Consider the following 26,106-nt stretch of genomic DNA (forward strand, 5'->3'; position numbering starts at 1 on the left):
TTTTGATAGAACCCTGATGATTGGCAGAGGGAAAGTTGCCTCGGTGCATTTTGGGATACTGTATAAAAGCCAGGAGTACATGTGCTCGAGGTCTTTCGTTGGGGGGCAGAGTCCCGAGGGAGGGGCGGCTGCCTCCTCCTCTGTAGAGGTGCCATGCAGCCTCGGGGTTGTCCTGAGGGCCGGAAGAGTAGCAGTGAGGAGCTGAACCCAGAGGTCCAGGGAAGCTGACGGAGAGGAGAGACACTGGAGGACCTGTCTCTGCAGTACAGTGAGTACAGAAACTTGTATCAAGGGGCCTGACCTGAGGGGGGCCATCCCTGCTCCTAGAATAGTCAGTGGATGGGTGTCAGCGCGAAGAGGATGCTAGTGAGAGTGTCCTGAAGATAGATTATTGTCCATCAAGTCATCTTGTTAGAGAGCAAATAGAACAAAAGATGTAACCCCATCCACCCTAAAGGGAGTGTGAATTAACTCCTATTTCCGTAGACGACTGTTTAGTGGAAACGCGTCACAGAGGAGCGCCGCATCATCATTGCAAGTTGCCGAGGACCGCACTGCAGGCGGCCACGGCCTCTCCAATATTGGTATCGGTTTCCTGTGTCCATTAGTTAACATCTAACTGTAAGTGCACTGGATACTTTTGTTTTAATAAATTGTCAAAGGTACTGCGCTATGGTCTGATTCTGTTTCTGTGAGATACACGTGGAAGCCCTCACCTGTGCGGAGAGTAACACCCAGAACAAGAGTGGACCGGGATTGGGTTGAGACACCGAAAGATCAGTGAGACAGTCGCCTTTTGGTTTGAGCGATCCGGTAAGAGGCCACACTTACTATCTGATTATTTCACGGTGACCTCCCTGAATTCCCAAGACACTACTGGGCTGATTATCCGTCCTTAACCTCTTTTCTCTATGGTAAGGGGCTAATCGCCACAAAGGTGGTGGAACCCATCTGCACCCCACGGATCTAGAGGAACCCACAGAGTGGATTTTACTTTAGCCTGTGAGGGGACGATTGGGACTTTATGCACTTTTATATGTATATGGACTATACACTGAGGTGGCAACCATTGAAATATTGGACACTTTTTCTTTGAATTACTTGTGCACTTTGTTGGTTTATGTTGGTATCACATTATCCATTTATCATCACCTATTCACCATAACACACCCAAGTATATGCACCAGGGTGCATAGTATTTACTGTACACCCGTTCAAGTGCACATCAATTTTGGAAACACATCACAGGTATATGGGGGACACTCATTATAGTGTCACACCTTTTCCTGATTTGTGACACTAGTGAATTTTAGCGCACCTGATTTCTTTTCTACACAGTGTGAATTAACAGCCTGGCTGTTCCATATTTTCAGGCAGGACTCTGGAGTATCCCACTATTCCCTTCTCCTATCCCAAATTATCAATAAACAACAAAACAAACAACACCCCTAGACTGTTCATTCATGTGACGAGCAATTGGGAACAAAGATGGATTCAGAGACTTGTTCAAGTAAATATGTGTTGGTAACCAGGGGAGCCCGCAAAGACAATATCCAGCAGTTCCTGCAGGGGCAGTGCTGCATTTATAAATATATTAAAATGTAAGGGTCCAAACACTGAACCTAGGGTAACACCACAGATAACCTTAAACCTTTCAGAGTATGAATCATTAACTTCTACTCTCTGAATATGGTCTTTTAGGCAGGTTTCTATCCATTTACAAACGTATTTTTCCAAGTCTGTAGACTTTACCTTACACATTAGCTGTGTGTGGGGAACTGTGTTTTGCAAAATCCAAGCACAGTATACTATATCCACAGCAACTACTTTTGTCTAAGGTTTTGCTTACTTTCACATAAAAAGAAAACAGATTTGTTTGACAACTTCTCTTTCATGAATCCATGCTGGCTATTGCTTTTTCTAGCAAAAACAAATCTGTGGTCTTTTATTAAACTCTCCAGTATTGCTTAAAATGTTTTTTCTAGCAAAAACTCATCTATGTGGTAGGTGGTCTGTGGTAGGGCTAGGTGGTATAATTAGAAACAATGGCTTTGAAATGACAGAGCTCAATTCCTTTAGGATGCATCGGTATATACCATTCGGTCCAGGTGCCTTATTCACCTTTATTCTGTCTAAATATTTTTTGACTATATCAATTTTGAGCCATAGTGATTCGCTTAGGGCTATGTCAATATCATTCACTATTATGGTCATGAGCTTCCCCATGCTCCTATGTATACACATTAGGGTTAGATCGATATGGCTTTTCTCAAGGCCGATGCCGATATTGTGATCACTAACAGCCGAATTCATAAAAACTGCAGCTTCAGACTCCCTTGGCTTGTTTAAGTCTCTCCGCCTTAAAATCAATTAACTCGGACACTGGCGATTTGGACAGCGGGACAGCAACAATGAATTCCGCCGTCAGCGGTATTCAGTTACGATCGCGGCTTCGCAAATTCGCATACTTATCTTTATGTCTTTGTGCACAGAGTAGTTTCACATAGCAATGTGGTCTAGTGGGTTCCTGCACACATCCTCTGTGCACACATCATCTCCCTCCCTGTAACGGATTGGATCAAATATATTGCTAAATAATGTTACACCCAGAAGCGCTTGCAAACTTACAACATCTTAAGTGATTTTATGATCTCCTCTGTGTGTAGAATCGATCTTATGATTCCAAGTAGCAAAGGCAAGTCACCAAACCACTACACCACTTCAGGTCAAGATGAAACCTCACAATTTTCCCATGGTCTTCTTCCGAGATTCCATACAATGTTTAGTACTTTAGCTATATGTGCTTTTAGCCTTAACACACTCCTTTATTTTCACCAAACAGCTCTATTCTGCACAATAGCTAAGTGCTTTGCAACTTCACTGCAGTTAACAACGTCATGGTTTCAAATCCCAACAATCACTACACTTGGGATCTCTTTTCACTCTTTTATTTTATAGATTTTGTAAAGAATATCTAATTTTGGTGGTGGGTGGAGGGGGGGGTGTGTTCTACCCAAATTTCCAGCACATTAATGGAACCAACACAATTTTTATGCTATGAGTGTGGTCCTAGTTTTCTGGAGCTGCAATTCTTTACACATTTACCATGGTTCTTTCTGGACCAATAAACATAGGTGTCTGATATTGGACTCTCTCCATATTTGAACAACACAGACCCTCATAGTCCAACACTACATTTGCCTCACACCTCAACACAACACTGTCACATCCCTACCCTACATTCCAACCACTCACATTACCAGTACAAGCAGCATGCAAAGTGCAAAGCTCCGGCCTTGGCAGCTTCATGGGCCATACACTATAAGATTTTCTCAAGACTTTTTTCCTGTAGACTTACCAAAACCATATAATATGAGGTCAAACCTAAACATTTTCAATTTCTATGCAATCAGGCAGGCCCTTGCACTACATAGAAAAGGTAAATCTGAAGAATAAAGTCTTCTCAAAATCTTATAGTGTGTATGGCCCTTTAGTCTGTAGCCACCCACCCAAAAAAAACACATGTTCCGTTCAAAAGTGTTTATTGTTCATGGAATTACAGCATAAGGAGGGATGCAGCAAGCTAATATTGAGTCTCCAGTCCATGTGCCTTTACAGCGCCAGCCCACGATCTTTGCTCCATGGCTACATTAGGCAAGAATACGGGATTCTGATATCTTCACCAACTTCATGCAGAGTCAAGAAGCAATTCGGCACCTCTACCAGCTCATAGAGGACAGGCATGGCCAGGTTGCTGTTCAGCTTCCAAGCCACTTTGGAAGTTCCAGGGTGTTCATGTTGGTCATCGATGCCAGTTCTGGCCATGTGCCTCACAAAATATACACTGACCACAAATGAAGATGAGTGGAGTCCATGAAGATGGGTTTCTACCAGCTACAACCGCAAGCAGTACCACTCCTGGAAAAATAAAGCAAAGGATAAGACATTTCATCATGAAAATCACATCTTAATGCCCATTTGCTTCATTCTGAACTTCATTAAATTTCGACATCACGAGTGAAATTACACATTTTCTCACAACTTACACAAACCAGAAATCATTAATGCAAACATTTGAATACACACCTGTGACGCCAGACAGCCCATCACCACAGGCTTCTTATGGTACGTGCCATGATTCCAATATAAGATGTCCAGATTCAGAAAAATTAGGACACCATAAGATACCAAGCAGCCGTTCATGTTATCAGTAACTACACAGGTGGCATAGACACAACTGAACACCTGCCAGCTCTTCTCAGCCCTTTCCACTATTCACAATACCAACATGTTTATGGTTAGAGGTGCATGTTCTTGCTCAAGTAACACAGTTTACAAAAATTTAACTGTGTGTCCTGTGTGTTTTGGAGCATGCTCAGTTCCAAAAAAAAGGGAAATTGAAATAAAGAGAGAGGAGATAGAGACCTAAACAAACCAAATACATGTATGTATGTATGTATGTATGTGTGTGTGTATATATGTGAATTGAGAAATATTTATTTTCAAGTTTGCTATTCATTATTTATAATGTTTAGATACAGGAATACATACATATATATACATTTACATGAGAGAGAGAGAGAGAAATATATATTTAGGGAAACAATTGAAACACACCTTTTTTTATTTGGGAGTTGGGATTGTGAAGATTGAACAGATATCTAAGCCAACAATCTGACTCATCACTCATGAACATCCATAATCTTGGCGTGGCAATTATATCAGGCGTTCTTATGGGCGTTTTTGTGCAGGCATTTTTATATGGAATGACATAAAAAAGCCCCAAAAACAGACCACAACGCCTACATGTGAACGTAGCCCGTTTGGGGGCGTTTGGGGGGATTTTTACAGCTCGAGGATCAACTCACAAAACAGCCAAAAAGTCAAATCCTATTCAGTTCAATGGCCCCTGTTCACATGTGAGCATTTTGACGGCATGAGGAAAACGCCCAACGCTCACAAGAGGACATGAGCTTCGTTAATGCCAGTAAGGACTGAGAAATAGCACAATAATTAGGGAGTCTGCCTTCCTGCTGTAGGTTTGTAAGTTCGAATCCAGAATGAGCCCTCTGTATGGGCAACAATTGGAGGTCTCCAACCCTCCAAATGTTAGCATCAATACTTTTGCTCATGTTTGAAAAAGGCATGTGTATCACCAAACTTTTTATATAAAGACATTCACTAAATACAAAAGATGCCACATAAAGTCAATATCTAGCAATATTGAGAGCTAAAGCTATATTTGTTTGTTGGCCATACTTTGCTAATTAGCCAAGTATGGGGCTATATACCTACATATGTTAATAATCTTTATTTGAAATATGTTTTACATCTATTTTTCTATTTTTCTTCTATCTGAGTACATGTTTCCCAATGTAATATTTTGTGGGATAACCTAGATACTGTGGAGGTTCTATATAAACACTGTCGATTTCACTGTTATTATTTCAGAGTTAGCAGGAAAGGTGTATGGAACGTGATGGTGTTTACTAAGGGATCCCTTGGTAGAAGTGTGCATGTTTTTCAAATCCGCCGGTTCTTTCCATTTTATATGGGCGCTACAGCAGATTTTTTGTTCGCATTCAAAAAATAGCGTGCCCAAATTCGCGAAAGCGGAACTTTTTGAGCCTAGTTGGCGTTGCGCATGCGCACATTCGCGCTCTTGCAGCTCGGGACTCGAGGAGCTGTTTTTACTTTCTACAGTTTTGCAGATATCTCTCTTTCTAGGTCAGTTTTTGACATTTTTTAAAAGCTAGTCATATCCAAATTCATCTCCACACATTCCACAGTGATTTGGGATTTTTGGGGGTACAGGGAAAAATTTGGCAAAACATTAGTCGAGCTTTTAGCTGACCTGTTTTTAAGTCGCGCTATGACCTTGTAGCATCTTCATGAATCTAACACTAGGCGTTATTGGCCGCCCGCTGTACTTCGAATACCGATTTCAGACGTAAAGATTCGCCGGTTCACAAAAATCCTGGCATTAGCCAAATAGCGGTACTATGAATTAGGCCCTAAGTATCGGTATCGGCCGATATTTTGTACATTTTATAGTTTTGAAAAATAAAGACAATTTTTGACACAAATCTGGTACTGAACATGTTAATGTTTGTTTATTAACATTTTTAACATTAAAGGCTTGTTCTTCACACCTTATCTGCATGAAAACTGATAGGAAAACCGCATAGCTTTCACTTACAGGCACATCAGTTTCACATCATGTGATTGTGATTAATGATGCATAAACTGCTTCAGTAGTGCACTCACTGGAATGATTTTAAATCACTAATGCAGTCAGTGCAAAACTGCTAGAAAAAAAGCTAGACAGTGGATTGGAGTGGACACTAGTACTACTACACTTTTCTTTTTTTTTCAAATTCTTTATTTATTTAAACATGAAAGAAAAGTATAAAAGTGCATCAAAGTACAAATATCAAGAGCCGTAAACGCAGTAAAATCAGTCCTCCAACATGCAATTCAGACAAGGAACAGTCAAGATATGAATACAAAATACCCGTACATTTCCGTAAACTGAAAACTCGTTCAAGTCAGTAAGGGTCGGGGAGGGTACCAGCAACTTGAATAATATCAAGTATGGTGAGCATCTCCACACACTCGTGGACAGTGCTCAGATACATGTGCACGAAGGATCTGTAACCACTCAAGATTTCTAAATTGAAAGACAGGGGAGAAAGACCGGGAGGGGAGGGTCAACCAACATGGGGGAATTGATAAGAGAAAAGTGCGGAAAGCAGAGTTCAGGACATGGAGAGGGGGGAGACAAACGGTAGGGGTGTGTCCGGCATCAAGCCGGGAGGTAAGATGCGGAAACGTAGGAAAAGCAGGGGGGGGCAAGGAAGCGAACACCCAGGATTTCTACCCGTGCGGGCGACCTCACTGCATATCACATTCCCTGTTCCGGGCGTAGGCCCTGAAGCGCAAGTCCCTTCTCAGAGAATATGAATGTATTCCAGCAGGACCACGCCTTTGAGTACTGTTCCCTCCTGCCCTGTGCGGTGAGCACCAGGTCCTCCAAGTCATTTATCCACTTTATCTTCTGCAACCATAGGGCGACCGTCGGAGGGGCTCTTCCAGCAGAGGCTGATACACGATTTTGCCGCGTCCGAAAGGTGTCTCAATACCGAGCTCTTATAGCGCTTAGGGGCTATGCCCCTGCTATGGACCAGAAGATGTGGTGCATAGTACCAACCTCCTGTTGACATCGCCAGCACCTGTCAGACATCTCCGGAAATAACCGGCGAAGCCTGACTGGTGTAAAGTACCATTGGGTCAGGACTTTATAGTTAGATTCCTGGATCTTCGTGCAGATGGATGACTTGAGGGAAAATCGAATTATATGGCGCCTCTGGGAGTCGGAGAATGTCCGGTGCAGTTCCCCTTCCCATTTAAGAATACCCGGCAAGACGAAGTCCGCGGGAGGGTCTGAGATCAGGGCGTACAGCTGGGAGAGGGCATGGTGCATGTGGCCTTGAGTACTCAAAAGGTGCTCGAGAGGAGTCAGGTCCCGAGTAAAAGCCGAGGGGTCACCCAAGTTCCTGAGAAAATGAAGGAGCTGTAGAGCCTGCCATCTAGGTAGGCAGTATTTCCCGCTAGGGGAAGTCAGCTGCGAGAGTGACGGCCAACCCGAACTCGACGCAAAGTGGGACACCTGGAAGACACCCTCTCTGAGTAATGCACCAAACCGGTTGTTCTCGCAACCCGGCCCAAAGGCTGGATTCTCCAGCAGCGGGTAGAGCGGGCTGCGCCCTTCCGAGAGTCCTCTATCCGAGGCGGCCAGAGAGCAAATCTTGATTGTCGGCCCAATGGTAGGGTGTCGTTTCACCTCCGCCGGCATCTCCCGAGGAATCAGAGGGGCCCCGCGGCAAGTAGATAGGGAACAGTGAGGCCTCCAGTGTGACCCAGAGCTTCAAGTCCGCATGACGCGACCAATCAATCCAACGTGAGAGCATAGCTGCCTGATAATAACGTTTAGGGTCCGGGAGTGCCACTCCACCATGTGATTTAGGCAAGACAAGTATGCGGCGCGCTAACCGCGGTCGCCTGCCCGCCCACACAAATTCAGTGAAGACCGACTCGATCCTTCCCAGGAACGCGCTCGGGATCGAAATCAGTAGCGTCTGGAAGAGGTACAGCAGTTTGGGGAGAATCGACATTTTCAGAATGTTGCAGCGGCCGAACCAGGAATGAAGCCCCTTCGTCCATTTTGCCAGCAGGGTCCGGATGCCCACCAAGAGAGGAGGAAAATTGAGGCGGAACAAGTCCGCTGGGTTGGGTGAGAGCACAGTGCCCAGATATCTAAGCCCTCCCTGGGCCCACCGGAACGGAAAGTCCACCGTCAGCAGATCCTGGAGGGGTCGCGGCAGGGCCACCCCCATGATTTCTGACTTGGAGAGGTTAATTTTTAGATTGGAGACGGTGCCAAAAGTCTCAAATTCTTTCAGAAGGTTCGGAAGTGAGATCAGGGGCTGGGATAAAGAAAAAAGGAGGTCGTCAGCGTACGCCGAGATTTTGTAGCTGGCGTTCCCGATGGGGATGCCTGAGATATTCACATCTGCCCGAACCCGGGCAAGAAAGGGCTCAAGGGATAGTGCAAAGAGGAGGGGAGACAAGGGGCACCCCTGACGTGTGCCATTGTGAATCCGAATTGGGTCAGAAAGGACCCCGTTCGCCTTTACTCGTGCACTAGGAATGGTGTAGACACTCTGAATCCACGCCATCATCCGGTCCCCCACCCCAAATTTCCAGTACTCAGGAACACTGCTGGATTGCCACTCTGACGAGCCTGGTGTATGAGATCGATAACCTTAATGGTGTTATCCCTGGCTTCGTGGGTGGGGACAAACCCCACCTGGTCCCGGTGCACCAGTGCCGGCAGCTGTGACTGAAGACGGAGGGCCAACAGTTTAGTGAAGAACTTAAGGTCGGCGTTCAACAGGGAGATCGGGCGATAGCTCCCACACGAGGAGGGGTCTTTCCCCTCCTTAGGGATCACAGAAATGTGTGCCCCCAAGGATTCCTCCCGGAAGACAGAGTCAACGCCCACCGCATTAAAGAATCTCAGTGAATGGGGGGCCAAGACCTCATGTAGCGTTTGGTAGTAGGAGACCGGGAAACCGTCGGGCCCAGGTGCCTTCCCCTTTTTCGCAGAGGAGATCACCGATGAGAGCTCTTCCAGAGTAAACAGTGTGTCCAGCTCCTCCCGATCCGAAGGCGATATGCCCGGAAGCTCCACTGAGTCCAGGTAAGCCAGTGAAGCCGGCTCATGCGAGGGCCGTCGTGGTAGGTCATACAAGTGGGAATAAAACTCCCCAAAACAGCCAGAGATCTCTTTTGGAAGGTGTACCCTAGCGCCAGCGGCATTCAAAAGAGAGGGCACATACGATGCCTGTTGCTGCTCCCGGAGCGTCCTCGCCAACATCCTCCCACACTTGTCCCCCGATTCATAAGTGAACCGTCTGCACCGCTGGAGCGCAGCTTTGGCTCGGAAACGCAGGAGATCCGCCACCTGAGTCCTCAGGTGGGTCAATTTCAATCCTGTTTCCCAGTCGGGGCCCCGCTTGTGTCGCTCCTCCATGGCCACCACCTCAGCCAGTAGGGTGGACAGTTTGGCCTCCCGTTCCCGCTTGAGGCGTGCTCCGTGATGAATGAGCACCCCCCGAATCACCACCTTGTGGGCCTCCCACAGCACTCCCGGGTCGCAGTCCGGCGTGGCGTTGAGATGGAAATAGGATCGGAGTTGTAGTGTAACATCAGCCAAGATATCGGGATCCTGGAGGAGCCCCTCGTTCAAGCGCCAATTCCAGTCCACAGCCCGAAGAGTGCCACTAAGGTTGACCGAAAGTGTGACAGGGGCGTGGTCCGACCACGTAATAGTGCCAATCTCCACATCTAACACATGTTGGAGTAGTCAGTGGGGTACTAGAAATAGATCAATCCTGGAGTAGGCCTAATGGGGAGTAGAGAAATAGGAATAATCCCGTTCGCCTGCGTGCAAAAGACGCCATGCGTCCACCAGTTGGAGATCATGGAGAACGGAATGGACCTGGCGGCGCGAACCCCGGGACACCGAGGAAGTCCCGGAGGTGGTATCCAAAGCCGGATCCAGTGGGAGGTTGAAATCTCCCCCTAGAATCAGACGTCCCTCCGCAAATTCCATAAGTGCCGTCAAAGTCTTCCGGAGGAACCCCTCCTGGTGTACATTAGGGGCATATACCGTAGCCAGAGTCACCCCCACATCCCCCAGACGGCCCTTGAGAAACAGGAACCTACCCCCCGGGTCCTCCTGGCGGTCCAGAAGGGTCCAGGGAAGGCGGTTGGAGATCAGGATAGAGACCCCCTTGGACTTGGAGTCAGGGTTGGAGGCGTGGTACACACACGGGTAGAATCTATTCTGCAAGAGAGGGAAGCCACCCGTCCAGAAGTGGGTTTCTTGGATAAGGGCCACATCCACGCGGAGGCGTCGCAGCTCACCGAGCAGCATGCGGCGCTTCTCCGGCACATTGAGTCCCCTTGCGTTAAGGGAGGTCACCCGCACAGGGTCCATGTTCAACCGGGTAAGGCGTAGGTCCTAGAAGGAGAAGGGGGAAAGGGGCTAGATGGGAGGGGGGGGAGGCCCACAGAAGTAGAGGGGGAAGTGGGGAACACAATGGGATAGCACTGACGTAGGTCAGGGGGGGTAGGAAGGAGAAGGGGAGGAGGGGGGAGGCAAGAGGGGGTCTGCCAACAACAGATAGCGGTGCTGAGCGAGGTCGGAAGAGAGCGGGGGGAAGACGGGCAGAAGAAGGGAGGGGGGGGACCAGGGAAAAGCAGACAAACAACAAAAATATACACAAAAGACACCCCTGGGACCTACCTCTTGCAGGGGAAAGAGTCCGGATATGGGGTGTAGGCCTAGTGGGGGCTGAAAGGCAAAGAAACGGAGACCGAGTGGGAGTGGTCGAGCTGCCCGAACCAATCCCACCCCGCCTCAACTGCAAGAATACATAGAAGTCATTCTCACATAACTGAACATTTACCAGAACTATAAAGGTGCCACGGATATAAAAAACATGTAATCACATTGGTAATACAAAATCAGGTCAATACTAGCGAAAATATAAACCAGGGGTGGGCCCCAAGGGTAGAGACCCCCCTCTCCCCCCAAACCAGAACCACAGGCGGGAGAGGCGAGGCCCCTGCGTTCCCATGAGACCCCCCACCACTAGTGGCAGCCCTCCCAGCGCACACACAGAAGAGAAACCCCACAGTTACAGTTGAAATGTAAGCCCCCAGAGCTATTCATATGAGAGGGAGGGCTCCCATCCATCATGGCCCAATAGAGTCCGCAGGCAATGCCAGCCACTGTTTCAAGTATCCAGCATCTAGTGTGCCCCGAGATCGGGGACTCCGACCACCCATCACCCCACCTGCGTCCCCCCTGTGCCCGCGTCCGCGGCCACAGCGCCCCACCCCCCCAGCCAGAACAAGAAGCCGTAGGGGGCGCGGCACAAATAGACGAAGACCCGCACGCCCCTCCCCGCTCCCACCAGCAGCGCCACCAAACGTCTAGTCAGCATCCCATTTCCCGCCCAACCCCCCCCCCCCCCCGCAAACATGGTCCTTCACATGTGGCAGACCGCACCAACATGACAGACTCCACTCATACTTCTTCCTAGTTCATATCCGGGAGCGATCAGGGGGCCTCGGTAGGACAAAGCGAAGGGCCGGGCATGAGCCGCCCGCCAGAATAAAGTCCCGCCGAGGGGGTCCAGGGACCTAGGGAGTTCCATGAGGGCCTCAGTATGCTACCCACAACAGGCCGCGGGGTGTCTATGGGAGAAGAGCGAGTGTTCCAAACGAAGGGGGGGCCCCCCAGAGCAGGTCGTGTTAAACAGCGGCCACAAGACCCATGCAGGCTATCCCACCCCGGTGTCGCAACCATCTGTTCGGAGCAGGGCAGGGGCACGGGGGAGGGCAGCGTTCGAGGCTCCCCCAGCAGAACCCAGAAGGAGTCCAGGCTGACCGTTCCAGCCCGGAGGGAAGTGGGAGACCCAGGCCGGCGATCCCGCAGTCCTGCATTCAGCGTCCGGGGAGATTATCCATACAGGGCTAGGCAAAACATGTCTCACCAGGGCAGAGCGGATCCCCCCCCCACTCCAGAAAGGCAAACCACCGCCGGCAATTGCAAGGGTGGCTCAGAGGAGAACGTGTTCACAGGGGACAAAGCATAACAGAAAGGGGGGTACTCATCTGCATTAGGAGGTCAGGCCGCCACCGGGAGGGTCCCTCAAGCTTCTCTCATCACCGCCGTCGGTTCACCTCTGGGTCGACGGCTCCTTCTAGGGGTGCGAGGGTGGGGTCCCCCGTCCATCCTGGGTGTAGGCACGGCTCTTCTGCCCGAGGAGGGGAGTCGCTGCAGCCAGTTCGGGACCTCAATCGACGGCACATCCAGGAAGGCGAATAGACCGGGCAGGTCATCCGGGTGTTGAAGGACGAAAGAGGACGTTCCCTTGCGTACCGTCAGCAAAATGGGGTATCCCCAGCGGTACGTACAACCCAGCTGGCGGATCCGCTCCAAGAGGGGGCGCATCAGTGCCCTCCGCTGCAGGGTGGCCCAGGACAGGTCTGGCAGAATCTTCACACTGGCACCGTCAAAGTCCACATCCCCGGCTTCCCAGGCCTGGCTGATTATCGTGTCCTTGTGGGCATAACGGTGCAGCCTGCAGATGACATCTCGTGGCCTCGCGGGGTCCGGGGAGCTGGGTCCCAGGGCCCGATGTACCCTATCGAACTCCAGGGACGCAGGCGGGATGTCCGGGGCCAGACGCTGACATATGGCCAACACCGTGGGTTGCAAGGACTCCTGGCCCGTCGCCTCCGGTATGCCCCGCAGCCGCAAGTTGTTACGGCGGCTGCGGTCCTCCATCTCCTCCAGGCGCAGCTGTAGTTCACCCACATAAAGTTCCTGAGCTACCTGGGCTGCCTCCAGGCGGGAAACCCTGGTCTCCAAGGAGGATACCGCCGTCTCTCCCGCCGACACCCGCTCCGATAGAGTGGTCACATCCGTACGTACGGCCTGGATATCCCTGGCGTGGGCCTCCTCCAGCCGCAATACAAGGGCCTCAAAGTCCCGCTTGGTGGGCAACGCCTGTATCAGTGCCTGCAGGTCTCCCGCGTCCCCCGCCGAAAGTGGCATGGCAAGAGAGCTCGACACAGAGGCCGAAGGAGAGGGAGGCTGGGTGTCCATGGCAAAAAGCAAGGGTGCGGTGGGAGAGACCGGAGCCGAGGCCATGTCCGCTGCAGGCTCTACACGTGGCGTGTGGCGGCCGGTGCGGGCCGAGGCTGAGCGGGTCCCAGGGAAATATCTACGGAGTTCCGATCCCGGAGGGGTGCGGAGCGGCTTACGGGGTCCCCTCCTGCGATTTGTGCTCATTCCGTGGCAGAGAATGACATGAAAGTCGGTTAGTGCAGGGTGAGATGGACAGAGCTCAGGCTATGTGCTTCCTCACGCCGCCATGTCCAGGACACGCCCCCTACTACACTTTTCAATACTCCAAGTTAAGTAGAACAATATTATAGTGCAGAAAGCATAACATTTCAGCATGTTTACCTGTTAAATGGTTTCTGTTTTTTTTTTTTTTTATATATATTGCTGCCACTTCATTAACACGCTCACTTGGTAAAGAAGAGGAAAGAGGAGCAGAGAGGTATCTTCTAGCATGAGAGGCAAGTCTTTTGTAGCCTCATTTTCTTTCCACCACTGAGGAGGATCACCACTTCTTCTGTCAATTACTGGTTCCTTCAAATAGAGATGAAGTTCATCATCCAGGCTCATTATTGCAGATTGAGAAGAATCCTCCACATGAGGCCCCAATAAAACACTGAACATGCCATTAATTCGACCACGATGAAGAAGATTCTCTTCTGTTCGTTGATGTATTTTTGGACATTTTTCTGTTTTTGCAGCATCCTGCTGCTCATCCAGATTATAAAAATGCTATTCTGGACTTGACTTTTCAGCAGGAACCTCTTGCACCTCCTGTTGAATATCTTCTGTCAGCCATTGTTTTGCCTTGGCCATTACATCATCAAAAGAGAAAGCATGGTTCTTGTATCAAGGATTAAAAAGACTTGCCAGCACAACATTTTTAATCTCTTCATGCTTCTTAAAACATATATTAATCAAAGCTCTTTGGCTTGACAGACCATAATTTAGAAGTTGGAGGGTGATGTGTGCCATGCAACTGACGTCTGACACATCAGCAAGCTTCATCCCTTTCCGCTTGTTTGCTCAGATGTCTGGAAGGAACACAAGCATCATTCTGTTTTTGTTGATTCCCCAGTCTTCAAGCATGCCTAGAAACATTTCTCTACTGTACTCAGTGTGGGATCCTTGCATCACTTTTGTATTCAACACCAATTGCCTTTTTGTCCATCTGCTCTCAATGAAGTGACATGTAAGATTCATTAGTGACTCTGTTTGTCCTGACCAGCAGTCCGTCGTGAATGAGAGTGAGTTGCCAGCATTCTCTGGTTGCAGCATAGCCTTTGCTTTCTTAATGACCTTTTGGTGAATCTTTCCCAGCATTTCAGTTCGATAATACCTCTCACTCTTTAGTGTGTACCTTGGCTCAACTATGGACATCAACCGCTTAAATCCAGAGTCAGACACTATTGTAAATGGCTGGGTATCAATAACCATCATCTTTGTGATTACTCTGTCCAGCAGTTGGGATCTTCCATCTGAATTTATCCACCTGTTTTTTTTCCTGAAACATATCTTATTTTTGCCTGGGATAGTGGAGGAGGTATTTCACATTGTGATTGTGATTCATTTTGTTTCTGTGCTGCATGATATAATTCAACATGAGGAACTCTTTGATGGGCCCAAAGATTTGACAATTTTTGTTTTTTGCAGTTACTGATCCCATGCTTACATTGTTTGTGCATCTGTTGCCCACTGCTGCTTTTCCTGGAGATGGTTGAGACGAGAAATAGTCCAAGATCACCGTTTTTACTTCTTCTGTCTGCATCCATCTCCATTGCAATTTGAAAGAGACAATATAAGGTTAAAAAAAATCTACTGGCTGGCTGGCTGCTGGCACCCTGCTGTGGGTGGCTGGCTGGCTTGCTTGCTTGCTGGCTGGCTATCACCCTGTTGTGGGTGACTGGCTTGCTGGCACCCTGTTGTGGGGTGGGTGGCTGACTGGCTGGCACATGGCTGTGGCTGCTGGCTGGCTGTCAGCCTGCCGTGACTGCTGGCTGGCTGTCACCCTGTTGTGGGTGGCTGGCTTGGTGTCACCCTGTTGGAGGTGGCTGGCTTGCTGGCACCCTGTTGTGGGGTGGCTGGCTGCTGGCACCCGGTTGTAGGGTAGGTGGCTGGCTGGCACCCTGCTGTAGCTGCTGGCTGGCTGGCTCCCTGTTGTGGGTGGCTGGCTTTGTGTCACCCTGTTGTGGGTGGCTGTCTTGCTGGCACCCTGTTGTGGGTGACTGGCTTGCTGGCACCATGTTGTGGGTGACTGGCTTGCTGGCACCCTGTTGTGGGTGGCTGGCTTGCTGGAACCCTGTTGTGGGGTGGGTGTTTGGCTTTGTGTCACCCTGTTGTGGGTGGCTGGCTTGGTGTCACCCTGTTGTGGGTGGCTGGCTTGGTGTCACCCTGTTGTGGGTGGCTGGCTTGCTGGAACCCTGTTGTGGCTGGATAGCTGCTGGCACCCTGTTGTGGGGTGGGTGGCTGACTGGCACCCTGCTGTGGCTGCAAGCTGGCTGGCACCCTGCTGTGGCTGCTGACTGGCTGGTACCCTGCTGTGGATGCTGGCACCCTGCTGTGGCTGGCTGGCTTGGTGTCAACCTGTTGTGGGTGTCTGGCTTGCTGGCACCCTGTTATGGGGTGGGTGGCTTGCTGGCACTCTGTTGTGGGGTGGATGGCTATCTGGAACTCTGTTGTGGGGTGGGTGGGTGGCTGGCTAGCACCCTGCTGTTGCTGCTGGCTGGCTGGCTGGCACCCTGCTGTGGCTGCTGGCTGGCTGGCACCCTGCTGTGGCTGCTGGCTGGCACCCTGTTGTGGGTGGCTGACCTGGTGTCACCCTTTTGTGGGTGGCTGGCTGGCAACCTGTTGTGGGTGGCTGGCTTGCTGGAACCCTGCTGTGGCTTTTGTGGGGTGGGTTGATGTGTGGCTGGCTTGCTGTCACCCTGTTGTGGGTGGCTGGCTTGCTGTCACCCTGTTGGTGGCTGGCTTGGTTTCACCCTGTTGTGGGTCAGTGGCTGGCAGCTGGCACCCTGCTGTGGCTGCTGGCTTGCTGGCACCCTGTTTTGGGGTGGCTGGCTGGCTGGCACCCTGTAGTGGGTGGCTGGCTAGCACAGGGGCTGTGGTTGGCTGAGGCCAGGGCCTGTGGGTGGGTGGCTGGCTGGCGGCTGCTGTGTGTGCCTGGGTGGGTGGCTGAATGGCTGCTTGGCTTGCTTGCTGCCAGTCTGTGGACGCTGTCCGAGGTGAGGGAGACAGCCTAGGAAGGCAGAACATCTGTAATAGGTCCAGCGCACAGAATCACGTCAAGCAACACACACAATGACGTCACTTGTGCGCCGCGCACAATATCGGTAATATCGGCAAGTTCCAGGGCCGATACCGATTTATCGGGAAAAGTGCATATCGGCCCTCTGATCGGCTTTGCCGATAATCGGTCGATCCGTAATACACAGAGCCGAAGAAGATATTGAATAAATCTGCCTTCTCTTTGTCCCCAGTCATCCACTTCAGATTATTTTGTAAGAGGACTACATGTTCAGATCTGACCTTTTTACTATTAATATATTTGAAAAAATATTTTTTAGGGTTTGTCCTACTCTTTTGCAATCTGTAGTTTGTTTTAAGTTTTGGGGCCTTGAATTCCTTTTTACATATTCTTTTATATTCCTTGTAACATTTAGAGCCGGTTCACACAGGGGCGACTTGTCAAGCGACCTGGTCGCCTGACAAATCGCCGTGGGTCGCCTGCCATAGATTAGCACAGGACCCGTTCTAATAGGAGCGACGCAAGTCGCTCCGACTTAGAAAAAGGGTCCTATACTACTTTGGGGCAACCTGCATTGACGTCAATGATATGAAGTCCGTGCATGTCTCTCCGAGGTCGCGGTGCGCGCTGTGCACCGCGACCTCACAGGTCGCCCCGGCAAGTCGAGTTGCCTGTATGTGAACCGGCTCTTAAATGATGATAGTGTTTGTTCATTTTTTATAATTAATAAAAAATTTTAATTTATATCTTTTTTAGCTTTGGCTGTGAGCCACATTATTTCTAGCCTTTTAAACTAATTGCTCATGGGAAAATAATTTGCAGTGTGTTCGCATACAGTCATGTTGAAAAATTTCCATTTCTGTTATATGTTCATCAATGCCAATTTTCACTCCCAAGTATTGCAGAGTACCCCTCAGCCTTGGAAACTGTGTTCTCTTAAAGCGGTAGTATACTTCGCTATTTGACTTTTACCTACAGGTAAGCCTATAATAAGGCTTAACTGTAGGTACAATTAATATCTCCTAAACCTGCACGGTTTAGGGGATATTCGCCCTGCATGCAGCAGCTGACAGCAGTGGCGCATGCGCTCTGAAGGTCCGGCGGACCTTCAGAGCTCCTTGCCGGAAAGTGAAACTCCTGCGCGCATGCGTGGGAGTGACGTCGTCACGGCTCCAGCCACTCATAGCGCCGGAGCCGCAGAACCAGGAAGAGACGCCGAGGCAACATGACAGCGCCCTTAGCGTTGTCCAGGCAACCGTGTCGGGGCTTCGTTTTAAGGTATTTCATAATGAGCTAGTATGCGATGCATACTAGCTCATTATGCCTTTTTCCTGCAGGTTTTTTTTTCCGAAATACTACCTGTACCTCGAGCCACACCAGAGAGGCAGCGGGAGACTAGGGAAGTTAACAAGTGGCTGAGGAGCTGGTGTAGTAAGGAGAGTTTCGGGTTCCTGGAGAACTGGGCCGACTTCTCAGTCGGCCACCGGCTCTTTGGTAGGGACGGATTGCACCTAAATGGGGAGGGTGCAGCCGTACTGGGTGAGAGGATGGCCGATAAGTTAGAGGGGCTTTTAAACTAGGTGACGGGGGGGAGGGTACAGATGTAGAATTAGCCAGTGGAAAGCAAGATTCAGAGAGCACAAATGGGGGCATTAGCGGTAGGGTGTTCAGAGCTCCTAAACCCAGGGTGGGTATGGGGAAAAATCAAGAGAGCAGCCTAAAAACATCAAATGAGGATATATGTAACCGGTCAAAATTAAGAAGTTTGTATACTAATGCCAGAAGCCTGGCCAACAAGATGGGAGAGCTGGAGCTACTGATGTTTGAGGAGGACTTAGATTTTGTGGGGATAACAGAGACTTGGTTTGACAGCTCTCATGACTGGATGGCGACCATTCAGGGGTATTCCCTTTATCGCAGAGATAGAGAAGGTAAAAAAGGGGGAGGGGTATGTCTGTATATTAAGAACAGTATACAGGTAAATATGAGGGATGATATTAATAATGGAGCTATGGACGAGGCAGAATCCCTATGGGTAGAACTTCAAAGGGAAGGCACGGTGGGGAAGGTAATATTGGGCGTATGCTATAGGCCCCCCAACCAGAGGGAGGAGGGGGAGGCAGACCTCATTTTACAGATAGGATTGGCAGCAAGGATGCGAAATGTCATTATAATGGGGGACTTTAATTATCCTGATATAGACTGGGCAGAAGGAACCGCACACTCAGCCAAGGCTAGGCAGTTCCTAAATGTTTTGCAGGACAATTTCATGGGTCAGATGGTGAATGAACCGACAAGAAACAATGCGGTACTTGACCTACTGATTACCAACAATACAGACCTGCTCACGGATATAGAAATACGGGGCAACTTAGGAAACAGTGACCATAGGTCAATAAGTTTCAGTATTAATTACAGTAATAGGAAGCACAAGGGTAATATAAGGAAACTGAATTTCAAAAGAGCCAATTTCCCAAAACTGCGCTCGCTGCTAGAAAATATCAAATGGGATAGAACCCTGGGAGCAAAGAACACGGAGGAAAAATGGGAGTGCTTCAATAACATACTTAACAAGGGGATTGGCCAGTGCATTCCAAATGGAAATAAATGTAAAAGAGCAAAACTAAACCCTGGGTGGCTAAACTCCAACATAAAAATGCATATTAGTGCTAAAGAAAAGGCCTTCAAAAAATACAAGACTGAGGGGTCATTGGCAGCATTTAAGCATTACAAAGAGTGTAATAAGAAATGTAAAGACGAAATCAGGGTGGCTAAAATAGAACATGAGAGACATATAGCGGAGGAGAGTAAAAAGAACCCCAAGACATTCTTTAAGTATATAAACAGTAAGAAAGCGAGGCCAGAACACATTGGCCCCATAAAAGATGACAAAGGAAATATGGCCACTGAGGACAGAGAAAAGGCGAAAGTGTTAAATAATTTCTTCTTTTCAGTCTTCAAAAAAGAATCGGGGGGCTACACGAACCTAGCTTGTAAGGCCGAACTAAACAACACACCTCAGGAAGTGCCGCCATGGCTAACAGAAGATAGACTTAAAACTAAGCTAGAGAAACTTAACATAAATAAATCACCGGGACCGGATGGCTTGCACCCGAGGGTTCTTAAAGAGCACAGCCAGGTGATTGCCAGACCATTATTCTTGATCTTTAAAGATAGTTTACAGACGGGTATGGTGCCAGCTGATTGGAAAAAAGCCAACGTGGTACCAATATTTAAAAAGGGGCCGAGATGTATCCCGGGTAACTATAGGCCGGTCAGCCTAACATCTGTAGTCTGCAAGATTTTGGAGGGGATGTTAAGGGACCACATACAAGACTTTAGTAATAAAAACTGTATTATTAGTAGTAATCAGCATGGATTCATGAAAAATTGTTCTTGCCAAACCAATCTATAACCTTCTACGATGAAGTGAGCTGCCACCTAGATAAAGGAAAGCCTGTGGATGTGGTGTATCTGGACTTTGCAAAGGCCTTTGACACCGTTCCCCACAAACGCTTACTGTACAAACTAAGGAAGGTAGGTATGGACCATAAGGTGAGTACCTGGATAGAGAACTGGCTCCAGGGGAGAGTCCAGAGGGTGATGATTAATGGGGAGTACTCGGATTGGGCGGGTGTGGAAAGTGGGGTCCCCCAGGGTTCTGTCCTGGGACCAATCCTGTTTAATTTATTCATAAATGATCTAGAGGAGGGGATATCTAGTACAGTCTCGGTATTTGCAGATGATACTAAACTAGGCTTGCCAATATCTTCTATGCAGGATGTGGAAACCTTACAAGCGGACCTGAACAAAATAACGGGGTGGGCAACTACATGGCAGATGAGGTTTAATGTTGAAAAATGTAAAGTAATGCACTTGGGGGCCAGAAACCAGAAAGCAAGCTACTCACTAGGGGGGGAACCTCTGGGTGAGTCTAGGATGGAAAAGGACTTGGGGGTACTGGTAGACAACAGGCTTGGCAGTGGCATGCAATGCCTAGCCGCTGCAAGCAAAGCCAACAGAATACTGGGATGTATAAAAAAGGGGAGTCACTCCAGAAATAAAGAGATTATTCTCCCGCTCTACAAGACTCTGGTCCGGCCACATCTGGAGTTTGCTGTCCAGTTCTGGGCACCGGTCCTCAGGAAGGATGTGCTGGAACTGGAAAGAGTCCAGAGAAGGGCAACAAAAATAATTAGGGGAATGGAGGACATCAGCTATGAGGAAAGACTACAAGCACTGAACCTATTCTCTCTGGAGAAGAGACGATTGAGGGGGGATATGATATCAATGTACAAATACTGTACTGGCGACCCTAGCATAAGGAACAAACTATTCAGAGAAAGCAGATACAATAAGACACGTGGCCACTCACTAAAACTAGAGGAAAGGCGGTTTAACCTTAAAGTGCGTAAGGGGTTCTTCACTGTAAGAGTGGTAAGAATGTGGAATTCTCTTCCACAAGCAGGCATATCAGCAGGGAGCATTGATAGTTTAAAAAAACTATTAGATGGGCACCTTAGAGACCACAACATACAGGGGTATAAAATGTACGGTTAAAAGCAAACACACACACATCATAGGTTGAACTGGATGGACTGATGTCTTTTTTCAACCGCACTAACTATGTAACTATGTTGCTGCTATTGTAATTTATCTCTGCTGAATGGAATGTATTGTGGTAAATATTATTTCTCTGTTAAGGCCCGATTCATACTGGTGCAACATGAAAGTCGCATGAATGTCGGTCTGACTTTGCCCTGCGACAACTGTCTGACATCGATCCAACTTCCATGCAACTTTAATGATCCGATTTTGATCTGACTTTGAGATGAGGGCGACTTGGGTCTTGAAGGGACTGATATGGATTTAAAGGGAAACCCCATGCCAACATTAAAAAAAAATTGGGGTCCCCCCCAAAATCCATATCAGTCCCTTCATGACCCAAGTCGCACTCATTCACATGGGGGGGGAGTGCGGGATCTGGGGTCCCCTTTCTTAAAGAGGGCTTCCAAATTTCAATAAGCCCCTGCCCACAGACCCCCGAAATCACAGCCTAGGGTTGTGGGGAAGAGACCCTTGTTCCCATCAACCTGAGGACAAGGAGCTTTGGGGTGGGGGGGCAGAGCCATGTTGAGATGTTGAGGACATGTAACCTGGTATGGTTCAGGAGGAGGGTGCGTGCTCGTTTCTCCCCCTATCCTGCATGCATGCTTGGATTAGGATTCTAGTGTGGATTTTGGAGGTGATCCCATGCTGGTTTTTTTTTTTATTATTTTTGGCATGGGGTTTCCCCTCTAAATCCATACCAGACCTAAGAGTCTGGTATGGATATGGGGGGGGGGGGCGTTTATTTTTTTCGAAGCATTGCTTACATTTCCTCTGAACACACGTCGCATGTCACAAGTTGGATCAGTTAAGATGCTGATCCGACTTGGATGCGACTTAATTAAATTTAATGGGCTGAAATCAGACCCAAGTCAGACCAAAGTAGTGCAGGAACCTTTCCAAAGACGGACATACAAAAGTAGGACCAGTTAAGACAGCTCTCATAGAGAAACATTGATTTTTTCATGTCATGCGACGTGCTCTCAAAGTCGGAGCACACGTCACACCAGTGTGAACCGGGCCCTTATATCACTTTTTTATGGTATATTGGTACAAGATGGAAGATGGGATTTAGGGGAAAAAAAGGTGAACTTAGCCTTCATGGTTACTGTATATGTATAACAATAATGCCAATTTTTTATGTAGCATGCCACAATTAGGAATGTTCTCTCTCTCCTCAGAACAATTCTGCCCCTCTGTCTCTTGAGCAGTGTTTGCAAGTCATGAAGTCCATCCAGGCCAAAGTCCATGTTGTCATGTGAGTGTTGGGAACCCTATAAAGGGGGGTGTACTGTTGCAATTATAACAAAATGAAAAGCGGAACCATTTACATATTTGCCAAAGCCAATTTTATAAAAAAAATTTGAGCGGAAATTATTATAGAGATCTGCTTACTCTTCAATTTAGGAAATGTATCCTTTAATAAAGTGTTTCTCAACCTTTTTTCAGTCAAGGCACCCCTTAAAATGATGTAAATTTCAAGGCATCTCATTGTAAAATGTGAAAAAAAAAACTAAACTAACAGTTTTAAATAATGCAGCAACATCCACACATGAAGCACATCTAACAGTATATATAGGTGGTTTAATCTTCCAAAGAAAACACCTTTGCACCCTGGTACTGATTAGTTTTGCAACGTTTTTCTTCCTCATTGTGACCCCAGTACTGACAGACAAGGGTAGGGGAGGGATAAGCAAGGATGCTGTGCAGGCACCTGATATTCTCTTTATCAACTGATGACATCATTGGTTGTGAGGACGCCGGTGGCTGGAAGGTTGTAATGGTACACAATGAAAACCTTAGGCTTTGTGCAACTAAAAGGCAGGCTTAATCCATCCGCTTGCTTGTATACAGCTTTTGCCAAGGCACCCCTGAAGAAACCTGAAGGCACCTGGTGTGCCTGGGCATCCTGGTTGTAAAATGCTGTTTTTATTTGTGTGCAGGAGAAAGCTATTTAGTTGACTTTATTGTTTCTGCTGCAATGTTCCTAACCGTTTCTTTATCTTTCAATCATTTTTTATTGAATTTCCATATAAACATGTCAAACGTAGTGCCAAGGTGATTTATTTATACACATTGAAGAGTTACAACACACAATGAAACAGAATACAAAAACATATTAGCAAGGACATTGTTAAAGACTCTTATTGTTATTACTGAGAATCGGTGTGAGTTTACTCAGGATTTGGGAGGTATTTGTGGATTAGGATCATATGATTATTTTCAGAAAGTGAGGTCTAGAATGTTCCCAGAAATAAGGATCAAACTGCACTTGAGTTATAATCGAGTGAGACATAGGTAAATATGAAGAGTGTCCTGCTAATAATCCTGAGGAATCAAGTTGTTTTTGGCATCTAAAAAGGTGAAGTATTACAATGCTTATAACAAGAGGTAACCGAGTTCCTGATTTGTCCAGAGTGTGGTCAAAGGCTATATTAGAGTCGCCGCCCATGATAATTCTACCCTCAAAGTGGGGGGAGAGGAGGTTCAACATTTTAGAGAAAACGTTAGCCTGCCCTTTGTTAGGAGCGTAATATGAAACAAATGTGTAAAGGGTTCCATCAATGTGTCCCTTGACTAGGATGTAACATCCTTGTGGATCCGCAACAGTTTGGGAGTGGGAAAACGCAAAATTTTTAGTGAAAAAAAATTGCAACCCCCCTATGTTGGGTGGGTGCATTGGCCAAGTAGAAAGTGGGAAATTTATGGTGAATGAACCGGGGTCTATAGGAGGCAGAGAAATGAGTCTCCTGCAACAGGAGGACTTCAACTCCCTGTGAGTGATAGTGTTGGAACACTTTGCGTCTTTAAAGTGGGGAGTTAAGGCCCTGTGTGTTATCGGTTGCCACCTGCAAAAAGGCATCGTTACTGTGTGAGCCATGGGGATGAGAGAAGAGAGTCTCTAGGGAGGATGTGTCCCAAACCTGGAGAGCCAACACAAAGTTCACCTGGGAGTCCTGGCGCAGAGTTATGGAGATCAGGATCTTGAAGAAGTAGCGGAACCTGCTCATAGAAATCTGGAAAAAAGAGGAAAAAGAGCATTAAACATAAGAAGGAGTAAGATGACAGAAGGAGAGACTCAAGACTAAGGATGTCCTGAGGGAGAGGTAGGTAGGAGCACCCCCCATCCGGTCCTTCCCTGTAGTAACATGTTGGTGTGCCCTGTATTATACAGGGCGTAATCCTGAGCGTGTCAGGGATTAAAAGTATCCCTGAGGCACGACAGGAGGAGGCGCACTTAGGCCGCTCCGATCCATAGACCCCGGCTTGGACATATGAAGGAAGGTAATGAGTCCCCTATTCCCTTCTGTCACATGACCAATGATAGTGACCATATAAACCTTTAAAAACAAAGATGGCAACAAGAAGACAGAAACGTTTAAAACTTCCAAAACATATTCAGGACATTAATGGGGAGATATATCAATTGTGATTTGCGTGGATATTGAGGTGACCAGAGTGTGAAGTATCCCTCTAGTCAAAGGGGAGTTGTAAGAGGAGGGATGGGCTGTGACCGGCCCTCAAGGTGGGTTAGTGTCCCTTTGTGGTTTTGATTGCTGTTTGTTCCAGGTGGTGGTTAGAGGGCTGATTGGGGGCAGGCGTTTGGATGAATTCAGCCTTGTTAAAGAGGAAGAAGAGGGTGGTTCTTGAGAGATGACGCCAAGGTGGAGTAGAATTCGTTCCCCTTCTAGGAAATTGGAAAAACCGTAGTTTTTTTTTCTTGTATAGGAAGTTCAGGTGAAAGGGAAATGACCACCAATATTTTAGGGATTTGTTGGACAATGCCAGCAGCAGTGGTTTGCTCTGCGGCATTGAATGGTTGTTGGAGATAAATCAGTAAAAATTTGCACTTTGTGACCCTGAATGGTTAGATTGTCGATTCCCCTTGATCTTTTCACAATTTCTTCTTTCACCGAATAGAAGTGGGGTTCAATGTTTCTTGGGAGACCATCCTGGCAGAGGGGTTGAAGGGCTCTGTGAGCCTGGTCAAACTCCAGTCTGTGCTCAGGTATGTCTGGTATGAGTTCTTTGATAAGAGATTTGACTATGCCGGATACATCTGAGATTGATTCCGGGAGCCCCCTTAAGCGGAAAGTTTGTAGCCTGCTACTATTTGCTAGGTCATCAATTTTGGAGAGTGCACTCTCAAGTTGGTCTTGGAGTGATTGTATGCAGGCCGTGTTTTGGTTTGCCCTTGCCACTGTTTTATCCACCGTCAATTCAATCGCTTCAATGCAGGCACCTAAATTCTGCAAATCAGCCTTAATGGTGTTAGTAATTTGTGATGCTGTTTGCGCTAGGCCGTTGGCTAGCATTTCTGAGAATTTGGCCGTAAGGAGTAATATGTCTGGAAACTGTCCAGGATTAGAGGGATAGGCCTGCTGATACAGTTTCGGCTCCATAGGACTGTTAATCATAGGGGTTGCCTGCAAGGGCTCCTTTGATTTGCTTATTAGAGATTCTGTGGAAGCTGGGGAGGAGTAGGGAGGAGGATGAGTACTCACTGGGGTAGATGGAGGAATGCAGATTGCCGGATCAAGGGTCTCGATGTCAGCTATGAGCTCCTAATCTGCCTCGTCCCCTGCCTCGTGGTAGTGAAGCGGCCGCCATCTTAGGGGAGAGCTGAGGGAGTCACTCGAATCCTAATCGGTGGGAGACCTCTCTCCTGGTGCCCGCAAACACGCAGGGCCGATTCCCTGGGTGGTCCGGATGCTGGGAGGAGGTTATGTGCCGGGGCTGCTGCCTGAAGCCGTTGCCGTGGCCTCTATATGATCGGAGCGGTGCGGCGCTCCCTGACTAAGCAGCCATCGCTGGGGCTGCCGCACATGCGCCCCTGCTAACCATTTATTTTATAACTGCAGGTTCTCCTCTGAGCTGACAACCTCTATGTTCACCTTAAAACCCTCCTTGGAGTCTTCCTGAGCACCTATGTGTCAGGGTGCCAGGAAACCAGACCACACAAAGATGCAAGAGTGAGGAGTGAAAACTG

At 48.1% G+C, this 26,106-nt stretch overlaps 1 protein-coding gene across 1 annotated transcript in view; it reads left to right on the top strand.

The window, feature by feature from the left end:
* The window catches only part of SERHL2 (serine hydrolase like 2), a gene marked incomplete at both ends in the record, with an annotated part of 881,593 nt that overhangs the window by 739,651 nt on the left and 115,836 nt on the right, over positions 1-26,106 (top strand). The window contains one exon of the mRNA XM_082266295.1: positions 22,298-22,374. Coding sequence (XP_082122421.1) covers positions 22,298-22,374 — 77 coding nt within the window. The remainder of the gene's footprint in view (positions 1-22,297; positions 22,375-26,106) is intronic.

Source organism: Pelophylax lessonae (genome assembly GCF_965119305.1).
Source record: "Pelophylax lessonae genome assembly, chromosome: 8".
NCBI lineage: Eukaryota > Metazoa > Chordata > Amphibia > Anura > Ranidae > Pelophylax > Pelophylax lessonae.